The sequence below is a fragment of the Takifugu flavidus genome, chromosome 8 (assembly GCF_003711565.1).
Source record: "Takifugu flavidus isolate HTHZ2018 chromosome 8, ASM371156v2, whole genome shotgun sequence".
Lineage (NCBI taxonomy): Eukaryota > Metazoa > Chordata > Actinopteri > Tetraodontiformes > Tetraodontidae > Takifugu > Takifugu flavidus.
The window spans coordinates 693,512-709,538 of record NC_079527.1 but is presented as its reverse complement, the minus strand read 5'-3'; the positions used below and the strand labels follow the sequence as shown (position 1 = coordinate 709,538).

Here is a 16,027-nt window from a genome sequence, read left to right as displayed (position 1 = left end):
CAGGGCATGGTATCTGTGTGACCACACCCCAAGCAAGGCATCGTCATAGCAACCACACACCTCCAGGAGCAGCACTGGTACTTCAACCCTCCCACCACCCTAACTCGTAGCAGTTCATTAGCAGAAGATGGATGGATGGATGGATGGATGGATGGATGGATGGATGGGTGGATGATGATGGATGGATGATGGTGGATGGATGATAGATGGATGGATGAGGGATGGGTGGAGCAGGGTTCAGGTTCCCCAACAGGAACTCTGATCATGGTGATGGTGACTGCTGATAGTGGGCGGAGCTTCCAAACAGATTTGTACAGGAAGCACGTGTGAGAAGAGCGTCCATGTTTCCTGGAGTCGGTAACATCTGGCCAGATGTTGCAGCAGAAGCTAGGCTGCTCCTTCTAAATGATGATGAACGTCATCAGCACCAGCGAGGAGCATAATGAGGTGAAATAATGACTGTAATCCCGACTCAGAGCGCCGCAGGCAGTCAGAGCTGACGGGGACGGAAAGCGGGGAGCTAGCACCGCTAATGCTCACACACACACACACACACACACACACACACACACACACACACACACACACACACACACGCCCCCCCCCCCCACTGTCACTCACACTTGCCGGCCCTGCGGCTGATGCAGCAACTGGGTCACATGACCGAGACGTTGTCGTCTCAAACATCTGACTGATGACGGCAGATACGGCCTATACGGGTCAGAACCAGCTCCGGTCCAGAGGCAAACATCAGCAGTAACATGTGCCAGGCGTGACGGCTGGCCTGGATCAGGAACACACACCCATGTGCTGCAGGCACGTCTTCACACGTGCACGTTTGCGTCATGCTCTGAGAAGTGCGCCTGTCATGGTTCTGACAGACGCTACACTCGTTACGCTCCGCTACAATGGCTCCCGGCTGTTTTTATCAGAAATATGGCCGACTGTCACTCTGCCGACAGCGTTTAGGACCAGAGTCACAGTCGTAGAAAAGGTCAGAGGTCAGAGACCATCACGACAGCGGTAATGTCACGGTGATCGGACGACAACGTCTACGTGCACAACTGCCAAACAAAGAGCATTACAGACGCCCCAACAGGCGGCGGAGACGCCAACAGTCAACAGTCCTGTGTTTGTAATCAGTGTCCTGTCCTGTTCTGTCTCTAGAGGAGACAAAATGAAATCACATCTTTCTGTCTCCCATCACGCTGACAGGAAGGACCGTGTGACTCCACCGGCGCCACGGCAACAGATTCATTATGTCAGTCATTATCAACAACAGCGGTAATCCTGCTGATGGCAATCTGAAGCTGAACGGATCAATCTGACTCTTTAATAAGACCTAATCCTCTCCATGGACTACCTCCTGTCACTCATACTGGACACACACACACACACACACACACACACCCTGCAGAGTCCTGCAGTGGGACGGAGACATTTGGTGGACAGAAGCCCTCAGACGTGACTGATGGATGTGAAGAAAGTGGATCAGAAAGAAGCTGGTGCATGTGTTAAAAGGGTTGTGTGTGTGTGTGTGTGTGTGTGTGTGTGTGTGTGTGTGTGTGTGTGTGTGTGTGTGTGTGTGTGTGCGCACTCCTCCTGATTTTTAATGCTTTTGCTCGTTCTTCCTTCGGCCCTCCCCCTCCTCTCCTCTTCCCCTCTTCCTCTCCTACCCTCCTCTCCTCTCCCTCCTCTCCTCTCCCTTCCTCCCCCTCCTCTCCCCTCCCCTGCTCTCCCGTCCTCCTCCCTCCTCTCCCTTCCTCTCCTCCTCACCCGTCCTCCTCCTCTCCTCTCCTCCTCCCCCTCTCCTCTCTTCCTCCCCCTCCCCTCTCCCCTCCCCTCCTCTCCTCTCCCGTCCTCCTCCTCTCCTCTCCTCCTCCCCCTCTCCTCTCCCTTCCTCCCCCTCCCCTCTCCCCTCCCCTCTCCCCTCCTCTCCCCCCTCTCCTCTCCTCCCCTCCTCTCTCCTCCTCTCCTCTCTCCTCCCCCTCCCCTCTCCCCTCCCCTCTCCCGTCCTCCTCCTCTCCTCCTCTCAACGTGGAGGAGCTGTGGGTGAAGCTCACTGCTCCTTGGAGGAGATGGCCCTACATCATCTGGATGAAGCCCCCAGGTCCTCCATCCTGACACCTTCTGCTACTTGGCTGCTTCTGGAGGTTCTGTGTGACCAGAGCTGGTGATAAAGGCCAACCCTGGTGGAGAGCAGCACTCCTCCATATGTCACGCAGCCCTCTGCAGAGTCCTCGAGCTCTTCGTCCTCGCTGGAATAGCCTTCCTTCCACCTCCAGATCAAGGTCAGCACAGACAGCCTGGACAGGGGCTGCCTGGGGCGCTGGTTGCTTTGCCAGAACTTTATCAGGCTTGACTGAAGGTGGTGCAGCTCTTCCCACATCCAGGCCTCGGCCTCAGTGAGGGCAGCACCTTCTCTGGCTCACCACTACCTTCTGCTGCTCCTGGAGGCCAGACCAGCATCGACCTCTCCTGACCACCACTACATGAAGTTGATGTGTGGTCGCACATCTTCAGTCAAGTGCTAATGCTAGTCTCTTCTGAAGGCGGAACCACTGTCAACATCACTCTGTTGGTTAAAATAGAAGATTTAAATGTGATGTTTTTGTTGTGCTCCAAGACTATGAACCTCCGTAGCACCGATGCTATCAGCAAAGAGCTACCGTAAAGCTCTGAGGCTGGAGACAGTTAATGCCCAGCCCACCAGGACAAGGGACGTCCTCCAGAGACAATCTTAAGTTCTGTTTGATCAAGCCTTCACCTCTGATCATCAGGAATCATTTTTGAGTGTGTATGTGAGAGTGTGTGTGTGAGTGTGTGAGAGTGTGTGTGAGTGTGTGTGTCAGCATTAAGCTGCTTGCTACAGTCTCAGGCTGGACTGCTCCACACTGCCCCCCCATGACCTACTTTACAGACTGTTGCACCTCATACACCAAGACACGTGTGTGTGTGTGTTTGGCGGAAGATGTTCTGATAAAACACCATCTGCTCTGGAGCATCAGCTGAGACCAGAATAAGAACCCCTCTTACTGGACCCCCTCCCCACACACACACACTCGTTTAGTGATTTTGGGGCCACTGAAGCCATTACACATCTTTACACACACACCCTCGTTTACCGTGATTTTGGGGCCACTGAAGCGTTACACATTTACATACATACACACACGCACTCGTTTACCGTGACTTTGGGGGCACTGAAGCCATTACACACATACACACACACACACCCTCGTTTACCGTGATTTTGGGGCCACTGAAGCCATTAAACATTTAGACACACACACATACACCCTTGTTTAGCGTGATTTTGGGGCCACTGAAGCCATTACACATTTATGCCGGGATGAAAACGTGTGTGGAAACATTTCCAGGTCACAGCACAAACACCTGATAAGAGTATAAGCACACATGTTATGGCTGCATGAGGCTAACATCAGTAGCACCATAGTTCCTGGCTCACGTTCCTCCAGGGAACACTTAGAGTGTGACACAACATGAGGATCAGAATCACCCTTTGTCGGGCCAGCCATCGCCATGACGTCCTCAGTCGTCCACACTGAACCATCTTGAGGAAGGGAAACGCCTCCACACCAGAGGCGGAAAAAAGACGACCCAGAGATTTATTGCTAACAGTACTGAGTCCAATCAAGGTCAGCAGATGGTTCTGAGTGAGAGTTTCTGCAGGCAGCTCAACCTCCACTACTGAGTGGAGCTCATTAAACATATCTATTTGTTTAAATATTCAAAATGCTCACAGAGTGACCTAAATGTGTGCGCACACACACACGCACACACACACACACACACACACACACACACACACACACACACAGTACTGTACTTTTGAGGACATCCTTTGGTTTTTGCTGTAATGGAACTTTGATAGCGCAGCTGGAGTCAGTGGTGCTATAATTAAGACATTTGTGTTGGTCCAAGTCTCACTCCCTTCCTACAGAGCTCACACAACTCAGAGTGTGCGCGCCCGTGTGTGTGTGTGTGTGTGTTTGGTTACGGTGGATTAGGCTGCTCTATATTTTTGGGTTAGGTATGAAAGATTGATGTGGAGGTGAATGGTGACTGTAACTGGGTGACAGCAGAGGCCTGTACTGGTGTGCAGTCCACCATGACCTGGTCAAAGCTTTTCTCGCTGTCAACATTTCAGGTAGAGACATCGAGCAAACACTGTAAACGTTTAATAAAGAACTAATAATCCGCTGACACAAGAGTGACCGTTAAAACATCAGCGATGTCAAAGCAGAGGGCTGAAGGTCCTCAGCTGTCCAACCTGACCTGAGACAGCCTGAAGAGGACGGGGACGAGGAGGTCAACCTGAACCTGAACCCACAGACAGATGGAGAGGTCCTCGTTCCCCAAACTGGAGGAGCGCATCTCCACACACGGCAAACCAGTTGCCAGGTAACCACTGCCGTGTGTCGACCACGTCTCACAGCGTTTTCAACACAAACCCGTCACTTTTGAAATGTGGCTGGTTGGTAAACGTGTGTTTCACCCACAATCCTTTGCTTCTGCCGCGGTGATGGCGGCGGCTGAGCCTGTGTGTGTGTCTTGCTGCTTGGAGCTCCTCATTCAACACCACCTCTTATGTTGCTCCTAAACATCTCAGCTCCAACCAGTCACTTATTAAAGGGTACAGACAGTGTGTGAGTGTGTTCTTTTACTTCCTACATAGTGAGGACCAAAGTCCTCATTTTACAAGCAAAGTGAGGACATTTTGGCTAGTTCTTTAAAAGACTGTGAGATGGTTGAATCTTAGTTTTAAGGTTGAGGTTAGTATCAGGTTTAGGTCGGGGTCAGAAGGTTAGTTGGAACGGTTAAGGTAAGGATGGGTAATTCTTTATGTCTATAACGGTCCTCACAAAGACAGAAGTACAAATGTGTGTGTGTGTGTGTGAGACTGGTTTGTGGTGTGTGTGGCCTTGAGAGGTGAAAGACAATGCTGGAAGCCACTCCCTGCCTGCATCCCTGCCACCCACCCACACACACACACACACACACCACACACACACACCACACACACACACACACAGACCCAGACTAAAGAGCTGCTCTCCCTGACCTCACTCTGCACCACTCCTACACAGACAGACACACACAGTATTAGCTGCAGTTTTTTATTGTCAAAGAACATGCGCGCGCGCACACACACACACACACACACACCCTCTCTCCGTGTTTCACAGATGAAGTCTTCTAACACCCCCCCTACTTCCAAACCAGTTGACCCAGCAGCTTCTCCAGTTCAGGCTGGTTTTATGGTCAGTTCCAGCAGCAGAACCAGTGCATTTGTGATTCCAGTGGTTTGGATCATCAACAGGAATACCTGCACACAATCCCAATCGCTGTAATCAAGTCGCACGGTGAGAGATGGAGACGTTTCCTAGACAACCGTGCAGAGGTTAAAGGGAGCGCGATACACGATCATGTAAGACGTTCCATAATGTGTATTTTTGTCTTCAGAGACAAAAGCTCTGCACACCAGGGATGTAAACAGGTCACTTATTCACGGAGTCTACTGGAAACGTCAAGAGCGCCGCTACAACCATTCATGGAATAAAGAAAAATAAAGTTTGTGCTCATCAAAAGAACAGATAAATTTCTTCTGTTGGGGGGAGAAACATCTGCTGCCTGCGGTGGTGACGGTTCAACAGTCTGAGATCTCCGAGAGCAGAGTGTGCATCCACCCACACACACACACACACACACACACAGCTCTCGCCATCATTCTGTCAACCATCACTCTTCACCAGACTTCAGTTCTATGCTTTTAAAGTTCACGTTTCTCTCATTCCTAGTCAGAAATCCTTTGCTAGCCAGCGCTAATTAGCATGGACATTAGTCCATCTTTAAGGGGGCAGCCTTTGTTATTTAAGTTGAAAGTATGAAGTGACCTTGTCAACACATTATCAGGTAACCATAGTGATGGATTGTCCTTGGAGTTTGTGAATGACGCTAGCAACAGGAGCTCAGTCCAAGGCAGCAGTTTCTGGATGGCTCCAGTGGCTGTTGTCTCAGTCACTGGGGCTTTGCTGACTGGTACAGTCTGGGGCTTTACTGACTGGTACAGTCTGGAGCTTTACTGACTGGTACAGTCTGGGGCTTTCCTGACTGGTACAGTCTGGGGTTTTACTGACTGGTACAGTCTGGGGCTTTCCTGACTGGTACAGTATGGGGCTTTGCTGACTGGTACAGTCTGGAGCTTTACTGACTGATGCAGTCTGGGGCTTTACTGACTGGTGCAGTCTGGGGCTTTACTGACTGGTACCATCAAAAGGCCCAGTTAAAACTACCAGAACCGAGAGGGTTGAGGCAGAACACAGACACAAGAAATTACAATTTAGTAAATAATATTACCCTGCCTGGCCGTAGGGGGCAGCAGAGAGTCATCAGGAACCAGTATGGCAGACAGGTACAGACAGACAGACAGACAGGCAGGCAGGCAGGCAGGCAGGCAGGCAGGCAGGCAGGCAGACAGACAGACAGACAGACAGTCCTCCAGGATGAACCTCCCCTTTAAGTATCTTGTTTTTCACATCTTTGGGTAAAAATCAGCTGTACTCTGACCTCAACATGTGATTGATCTTTATGGCTTGTTCTGAAAGAACCCCCCCCCCCCCACACACACACACCACACACACACACACAGACCCAGACTAAAGAGCTGCTCTCCCTGACCTCACTCTGCACCACTCCTACACAGACAGACACACACAGTATTAGCTGCAGTTTTTTATTGTCAAAGAACATGCGCGCGCGCACACACACACACACACACCACACACACACACACCCTCTCTCCGTGTTTCACAGATGAAGTCTTCTAACACCCCCCCTACTTCCAAACCAGTTGACCCAGCAGCTTCTCCAGTTCAGGCTGGTTTTATGGTCAGTTCCAGCAGCAGAACCAGTGCATTTGTGATTCCAGTGGTTTGGATCATCAACAGGAATACCTGCACACAATCCCAATCGCTGTAATCAAGTCGCACGGTGAGAGATGGAGACGTTTCCTAGACAACCGTGCAGAGGTTAAAGGGAGCGCGATACACGATCATGTAAGACGTTCCATAATGTGTATTTTTGTCTTCAGAGACAAAAGCTCTGCACACCAGGGATGTAAACAGGTCACTTATTCACGGAGTCTACTGGAAACGTCAAGAGCGCCGCTACAACCATTCATGGAATAAAGAAAAATAAAGTTTGTGCTCATCAAAAGAACAGATAAATTTCTTCTGTTGGGGGGAGAAACATCTGCTGCCTGCGGTGGTGACGGTTCAACAGTCTGAGATCTCCGAGAGCAGAGTGTGCATCCACCCACACACACACACACACACACACACACACAGCTCTCGCCATCATTCTGTCAACCATCACTCTTCACCAGACTTCAGTTCTATGCTTTTAAAGTTCACGTTTCTCTCATTCCTAGTCAGAAATCCTTTGCTAGCCAGCGCTAATTAGCATGGACATTAGTCCATCTTTAAGGGGGCAGCCTTTGTTATTTAAGTTGAAAGTATGAAGTGACCTTGTCAACACATTATCAGGTAACCATAGTGATGGATTGTCCTTGGAGTTTGTGAATGACGCTAGCAACAGGAGCTCAGTCCAAGGCAGCAGTTTCTGGATGGCTCCAGTGGCTGTTGTCTCAGTCACTGGGGCTTTGCTGACTGGTACAGTCTGGGGCTTTACTGACTGGTACAGTCTGGAGCTTTACTGACTGGTACAGTCTGGGGCTTTCCTGACTGGTACAGTCTGGGGTTTTACTGACTGGTACAGTATGGGGCTTTACTGACTGGTGCAGTCTGGGGCTTTACTGACTGGTACAGTCTGGAGCTTTACTGACTGATGCAGTCTGGGGCTTTACTGACTGGTGCAGTCTGGGGCTTTACTGACTGGTACCATCAAAAGGCCCAGTTAAAACTACCAGAACCGAGAGGGTTGAGGCAGAACACAGACACAAGAAATTACAATTTAGTAAATAATATTACCCTGCCTGGCCGTAGGGGGCAGCAGAGAGTCATCAGGAACCAGTATGGCAGACAGGTACAGACAGACAGACAGACAGACAGGCAGGCAGGCAGGCAGCAGGCAGGCAGGCAGGCAGACAGGCAGACAGACAGACAGACAGTCCTCCAGGATGAACCTCCCCTTTAAGTATCTTGTTTTTCACATCTTTGGGTAAAAATCAGCTGTACTCTGACCTCAACATGTGATTGATCTTTATGGCTTGTTCTGAAAGAACCCCCCCCCCCCCCACACACACACACACCAGACAGCCACTTTTATGAACAGGCGTCCTTGGTCTTGTCTGTTAAATGAAGATATGAAGGAGGTTCCAGGACCCTGTAACCTTGGCCCTGTGTGTGTGTGTGTGTGTGTGTGTGTGTGTGTGTGCGTGTGTGTGATCTGAGGCTCTGGCTGCTCAATCATTCAGGTGATCATTTTAATGTGTCACTGGTTTATTTAGTTGTGTTTTAACCTGAAATCCAGTGGAGCTGGTTTTTGTTGGTCGTCCTGCTCCACTGGCCTGTTTAGCTTCCTGTTGCTATGGAGACAGAAGCTGGAGATTGGCTAATGCAGGGAACATGAGGAGAAGGTCCTGTCCTGGAGCAGAAGGGTCCAGTCAGAACCTCCTCCCCTTTGCGCTGCCTTCACTGACCTACTGTTGTCTGAGCAGCTCAGCAGGAGAACTACTGCCGGGGCAGAACTACTGCCCGGGGCAGAACAGAGGAGCCGGAGAACTCAGCAGAATCAGAGAGGCTGGAGAGGAGGAACAGACCAAACAGAGGAAAACAAACTCCCCACGGCGGCCATTTAATCAGGAGACTCATTAAAAGGAGTCAGATGTTCCCAGTTTCAACAGAGGATGAAATGAGACATTTATCGGGGGGGGGGGGCTCTCACATGGGCGGAGGGTTTCTGTCCTCGCCTGAGCCTCAGTGACTCAGCGGATCCATCTTCATCCTCCAACAAATGTAATAACCTGCTGGCTGGATGAAGCTCCAGATTCTGATCCCATCAGCTGATGCTCAGGTCAAAGGTCACGCTGTGAGAGCCTTGAAACTAACCCCATAAACGGTGAAAAACAAAAAAAATATGAATGTTCATCCCTCCTCCCCACAACATCTGGATTGATTGGATGTTCCTCCACCTCTGGAACATCTGCTTCTCCTCCAGGGCAGATCCTGCTCTCCTCTTTTGGATCTCCTCCCTTTGTTAATAGTGCATAAAAACGGAAAATTCAAACCGACGACCATCCATGACTGCCTGGTACTGGCCCCGCCCCTGACCAGATGGCCCCGCCCTAAGAGTGGCCCCGCCCCCAACAACCACATGACCAGCCAATCAAGAAGCTGCAGAGACCGTAAACAGGCTGTCCCACGTGAGCACAGGTGCTGAGTCTGTGTGTGTGTGTGTGTGTGCTACAAAAGGGGTCCAGCTGATAAACAAGGGTACAAATGTCAGATTGGGACATATTTAATTGAGGCAACCTTTGGTCATCGTTGACACTCCAAATCATAAAACTGTGAGACACACTGACACTTCACTCCCCTAAACACACACACACACACACACACACGCACACACACACCTGGGACTACAGGTCTGGCCAGGGGTCTTCAGGAGAGACTGGCTGGCAGGTGGACCTGAGCTGCTAAAGTGTGTGAAGCTGCTGGAGAACATCAGGGAGCTGAGAAGGTTTGAGGAGCTGGGAGGAGCTGCCGTGGTCCACCAGAACCATCATCCCCAGTGCAGACTGGTGTGATTGGTTGGTATTCAGGCGCGCACTCCCTCGTTCTGCAGCATCATTTATTATGGATGGAGCCTTCAGCCGCCTCCAGACCTGCCGACACGCCTTCAACGGTCACAAATATCACTTCCTGTTGTTTCGGCGACGCTCAGAGCAAGTCCTCCCAGTCCTCCCAGTCTGCTCCAGTCCTCCTAGTCCCTCCCAGTTACACAGGCAGAGCGTTAATCCATCAGCCTGAGCTCCATCCACCCGTCCTGATGTTCAGCTCCTCGCTGGGGGGGGGATCACTGTCTCCCAGTGCCCTACTTTCCTCCTGGCCCTCAGCAGCACCCAGGACCCACACACGTCTTCATCTACACAATGTTCCTCTGCAGCAGCACAAACACCCCGAAGCCTGGACCAGCCGGACCTGGAACCGGGTCCAACCCGTCCACAAACTGTTCTGCCGACTCATGTCATCAGGGACTGAGCGGGAAACGGGTCAAAGCGGCAAATCTGTGGACCCAGTTGGTGTCAACTGTTCTGTGGAGGAACCACGAGCAGAACCACAGAGGTTCCTGTCCTCCATATTCAGCTTTGAACTGGGATTAGTGGCTTGCTGGGACAGGATCACCTGATCCTGCAGGTCCTCCTGATCCTGATCCAAAGTCATCACACAGGAAGGAACGTGAACATGTATCAGTAACCTAGCCCATCAAAACCCGCCTCCGCCATCATGTTCTCCTCGCTTTCAATCACTTCTCCTCATCCTCTCCTCCTTCCTTCCTGCTCTTCAGTTTATCCCCTGTGGGAAAGACCCAGGTCCAGAAGATGGACCTCTACGTGGCTCTGTTTGTCCCAGGAGAGCCAGAGGCTCCGGGGTAGCAGGGTCCGTCGTGGGCTCAGCCCGGCTCTGCGGCAGATGGGACCTTTATAGCGAGAAGGTCAGCGGCGAAGAGGGTAGATGTGTCCATCACTGAGGAGGATGGTTGTAGGGCTGAGTGGCGCCGATGTGGAGAGCCCTGGTCCAGCGTGATCCGGGGCGGTTCTGGCGACCACTTCTGTCCAAGGACGCGGCCACTGAGGACATCCACAGTCATGGCCAGAGTCGGGGGCGGCCAGTTGTTGGAGCAGAAGCACAAAAAAGAAGAAGCAGCGAACGCGCGGCTGCTTCCTCGAGGCGCTGGGATGGGCGCCACTGCGGCGGCCATTTTCCCAGAAAGCCCTTCAGACGGCCTGTCTGAGGCGTCGCGCAGTAAAAGCTTTTTACTTCAGCTGTCACCACTGACCCGAGTGGTGCCGACAAGACGGAGGAGTGAGGTGGCAGCCAGGAGCTCTTAAAGGTGATTTACTGGGCATTTCCTGGATGTCAGTGTTGGTGTGTGAACCATCTGCTCTGCTGAGAGGCTTCACACACCACTGACAGCCCTCGTATGAGCTGCAGGAGCCACGTTAACCACAGCACTCGTCTCAGAGCTCCTCCATCACCCTGGCTGTCACCAGAGAGGAGCTGTAGCTGCTGTAGCTGCTGCTAATGTAGCTGTAGCTGCTGCTGCTAATGTAGCTGTAGCTGCCGCTGTAGCTGCTGCTGCTGTAGCTGCTGCTAATGTAGCTGTAGCTGCTGCTGCTGTAGCTCCTGCTGCTAATGTAGCTGTAGCTGCTGCTGCTAATGTAGCTGCTGCTGTATCTGCTGCTGCTGTAGCTGCTGCTGTAGCTGCTGCTGCTGTAGCTGCTGCTGCTGTTGCTGGCGCCACACCGACCAGCTATGTAGGTTAAAAATATGTCATCTTTCCATCAGACAGGTTTTCTAAAGTCTCATAGCAACAGCAGAGGCCTTGAGCTGCAGCGCTCAGACACACAGAAGCAGAATGAAGATACGCCTCATCATTAGCAGCCCTGAACATGACCAGCAACAGTCAGAGCGCCGCAGCCGCAATGCTGTCATTGTTGCTTCTCACTCAGCTTACCACTGAACTCCCAACTGGAAGAGCTTTGGTCCAGACACGTCCCAGTTTTACCCAGAAAACCCAAACTGGCTGTGTAGTCAAGGTAACGTCAGACAAGGTTTACCAGACATGATTTACATGATCATCTTCAGATTAACCAGTCAGAAAGAAGTCTGGCTGAAGCCAAATCTGTTCAGATGTGGTCTGACGGGCTCAACACGCCCGTTTCTGATCCACCTCCAGGCCAGAGACTCACAACCGACCACCAGATACTGAGAGGAAGTTCCCCCTCCTCAGCCCTTCTCAGCTTCTCTTATCTCCTATGAGTTCCTGTCAGCTCCTCTCACTGTTTGGGCACAACCCAAACCCCCAACCACCACAGCTCTAAACCCAGAAGGCAGAACACACAACACACACACACACACACACACACACACTGACGTCCTACTCCTGCTCAGCGAGACGGACTGAGCAACAGCATGAAGGTCCTTACCGTCCTCCTCCTTACTGTGGACATTCTGGGGACTGTGGCGCATCCTGTCTGCTCTGCTCCGAGGACTTAGGTCTGCTGCTGCTCCCAGATCAGCTGTTAGCCATGTGGGCTCGCTCATCTCGGCCTCCTCCTCGCTGCTCAGAGAACTGTCATCCTGGGGGAAACAGATGTAATGCTGTTAGCAACGGTAGCCACTCACTCAGTCATCCCCACCCACTGAACCAGTTCAATAAACCTGCAGACCAGTACATCCATCAGCCCGCACCTGAAGATGGGCGTCAGGGTTCAGAGATTAACCTTTGACCCCGGGCTGTTTGTGAATTACAACTAAGCAGGATAAAGGGACGGAGGCGGACTGGAAGCTTGTGCAGAGCTTCAGCTAACATAGCTAACACAGCCAGCACAGCTAACACAGCTAACACAGCTAACAGGCTCTCACACCGGTGTCATGGAGGTTTTAAGGTTGAGGTCAGGCTTTAGTTCAGGGTCAAATGAAGGTGGGCGGGGCCAATAGATTATCTATGAAAGTCCTCACAAAGACAGGAACACAAGGATGTGTGTGTCACTCCCCACCAGTTCCTCCCCACCTGTCCTCCAGGCTACCTGTCCTCCAGGTTACCTGTCCTCCAGGTTACCTGTCCTCCAGGCTACCTGTCCTCCAGGCTACCTGTCCACCATGCTGGTGAACCAACCGTGACCTTGTTCTCAAACGTGCATGCTGGACACTCGTCTGTGGACCTCACAACCAAGACTGCCCACAGGAAGTGGTCAAATGCGTCTGGAGGCGTGGCCACGTCGGCTTCTACAGGTCAAGGTTCAAATAAAGAAACACACACTCAACCCTCAAATCACTGGCCTCTATGTGTGTGTGTGTGGTTGCTTGCGTGTGTGTGTGTGTGCGTGTGTGGGGGGGATGTGGGTGTATGTGTGCGTGTGTGTGTGTGGATGTGTGTGTGGTTGCGTGAGTGTTTGTGTGTGTGTGTGTGTAGATGTGTGTGTGTTTGCGTGAGTGTGTGTGAGTGTGTGTGTGTGGTTGCGTGAGTGTGTCTGTGTGTGTGGGTGTGGGTGTGTTTCCAGAGCAGAACCGCCGGATCTGCTCCGGCGTTTGCTAAGCTAATCAGTTTAGCAACCGGACAAACGGAAACATGTGATCCTCCCCTCCTCCTCCCTTCTCTCGATCTCCTCCTCCCACCTCTCCAGCTCCTTTCCTCACCTCCTCCCTTCTCTCCATCTCCTCCTCCCATCTCTCCAGCTCCTTTCCTTACCTCCTCACCTCCTCCCATCTTTCCATCTCCTCCTCCCTTCTCTCCTTCTCCTCCTACCATCTCTCCCTCTCCTTTCCTTTCCTCACCCTCCCCTCCCTACCCTCCTCCCTTCTCTCCATCTCCTCCTCCATCTCTCCAGCTCCTTCCCTCACCTCCTCCTCCCATCTCTCCAGCTCCTTTCCTCCCCTCCTCCCCCCTCTTCCTCCCTTCTCTCCATCTCCTTTTCTCACCTCCTCACCTCCTCCCCCTGGCTGCTCTGCTCTCCTCCCCCACCCTTGGCTGTAGCTACACGGCACCACAGGAAACAATGGCATCATTTAAAGTCAGTCCTTTGAAGAGGAACCTGAGGACTGGCTCTCTTTCAGGTCCAGGTCTCCCTCGGTTCTGCACCAACTCTTTTATCATTGTGGATCCACACAGACGGAGAAACTCCGCCGCCGTCGGGACAGTGTTCCACCAAAACGCACCTCAGAACAGCATCAAAGAGGCTGCGCGTCCATATCTGGACACTTCCAGGGTGGAGAAAAGGTTCTTCGGCTCTGCCGCGTCTGCCTCCAACTTGAGAAGTAATCATCTCTTCCCGCCCACGCCCACAACTTCCTGCATCCCAGCAGACGGAGCTGCTGGAGGGCGGCGAGGCCTCTCAGCAAACAGCAATTATCCACGCTGAGATGATCTCTCACCAGAGGAGCCTCACCGTTCAGGAGAACCTCCTCGCCAACACGGAGGAGCAGACGTCTGCTCTTCTGCTGCCACCTTCACCCTCGCCCCGCCCCCATCTGGCCTGGAAGGTGGGGTCACCTGGGACTGTTCTGGAATCTGGTCTTACCTTTCCAGAGCTGATCCATCCTCAGTCACTTCAATGAAAATCAATTAAGGTGGACTGTTTTTAGCGGAGGGAGCTGGGGGCGGGGCCCTCCTGCACCTCTTTGTTCTCTTTGTTCTCCAGCCAGCGGTGGAGGTGGTGGAGGTGCAGCGCTGGACCCCAGATTGGCATCCTCCCCCCCCCCCCCCACACACACACACACACACTCATTTAGATCCCAGTGCCTCCCTTCCCCCAACACCTTGGCCCTGCCAACCTCTCCTCCATCAGCCTGCCACCTCCTCCCCCGCCACGCTCCCCTCTCACTGTACATGTTTTTGTTCTACACCCATCAGAACTGCTCCCACTCCTTTCTTCTAAACCCTCCCCCAACCTGCCATGATGTTTGTTGGTTTCCATGGAAACAGGTTCGTTGACCATTATAATGATTTGGACTGCTAACGGCCGTCCGTGGGTACTTCTGATGGTTCCGTGAGGCGCTGTGATGAACCTGAAACCTTCAGCATCTGCGCACGGGACCATCAGGCCAAAGCTCAGCTCCAGGCTGATCACCTGGTCCCAGAGCTCCCAGTTCACAGAGCAGCACCCCACCCCTTCGCTCCTTCAGGATTGTGACAGTTGTTCTGTTCTTCACCTGGATTAAGATCAGATAAACCCCCGTGATCCATCTGTCTCCAGCTAGCGGAGGTCCTACATCTACGTGTTAGGGTTGGAGAACAGAGCACCTGTCCAGAACCGATGAGGAAGGTTCCACGTTCATTAAACCACATCAGCGCCTTAAGGAACATCTCACCTGCATTTAGAGCACAGAACTGTACGACCTGAGTCCACCTACAGGAGCTCAGCTTCACGTCCCTCAACATCTGTCGTCACCACCAGTTGGACAGGACAACCCCGCCGGAGCCAGCCGGCGACCCTCGTTACTGGAGGACAGCCGGGCTAATGCTAACGAAGAGCCGCGACAGCGCACGGCAGTCAATCAACAGCTCCCTGAGACACTGAAGGCTACAGGAGCATTTCTGAACTGAGGAGGCTTTGATAGCATATGCACGTGCACGCGCACGCGCACGCGCGCACACAGACACACACGTACACACACACACACACACACACACACACCTCAGGGTTTAACTGGCCACTGCACTGCAGAGTATTGACTGAAACTCATCCACAAGGAGGAGGTGTGTGTTTCTACATGAATGTGTGCTGTAACAGGGCAGAACACACACAGACAAAACACACACACACACACACACACACACACACTGCACTGATTGCAAGATTGTAAAGACAATGAACCAGCTGTTAAATGGTGTCTGCCTGCCTGTCTGCCTGCCTACCTGTCTGCCTGTTTATCTGCCTGCCTGTCTCCCCACCTGTCTCCCCACCAGTCTGCCTGCCCACCTGTCTATCTGCCTGCCTGCCTGCCCACCTGTATGCCTGCCTGTCTGCCTGCCTGGGACCAGGGGTCCCTCTCTGACCTTCACTCTTCATCTTTCCTGTCTCTCTGTTGATCTACAGGAGGAAACCATCTCCAGCTGATTTCTACTTCCTGTTTGACTGCTGCTGTCAAAGTTGGTCAGTGGCCGAGACGCCAACATTCAGGGCGCGTTTCCGCACCGACGAGAACAGCCGGAAACACGGTGAGTGTGATCTGTCTCTGAATGTGTTGGACATGTGGAACAATCATCTTCTTCTCTGGTAAAACCCGTCACAGGTCGCACCTCCAGGGTTGTGCCCTCA

The 16,027-nt window shown here is 52.3% G+C and overlaps 1 protein-coding gene across 7 annotated transcripts in view; it reads right to left on the bottom strand.

The window, feature by feature from the left end:
* The window catches only part of LOC130530721 (nucleolar protein 4-like), a 46,853-nt gene that overhangs the window by 9,879 nt on the left and 20,947 nt on the right, over positions 1-16,027 (bottom strand). For all 7 annotated transcript variants that reach the window (XM_057042191.1, XM_057042192.1, XM_057042197.1 and 4 more), the window contains one exon: positions 12,194-12,347. In XM_057042191.1, coding sequence (XP_056898171.1) covers positions 12,194-12,347 — 154 coding nt within the window. The remainder of the gene's footprint in view (positions 1-12,193; positions 12,348-16,027) is intronic.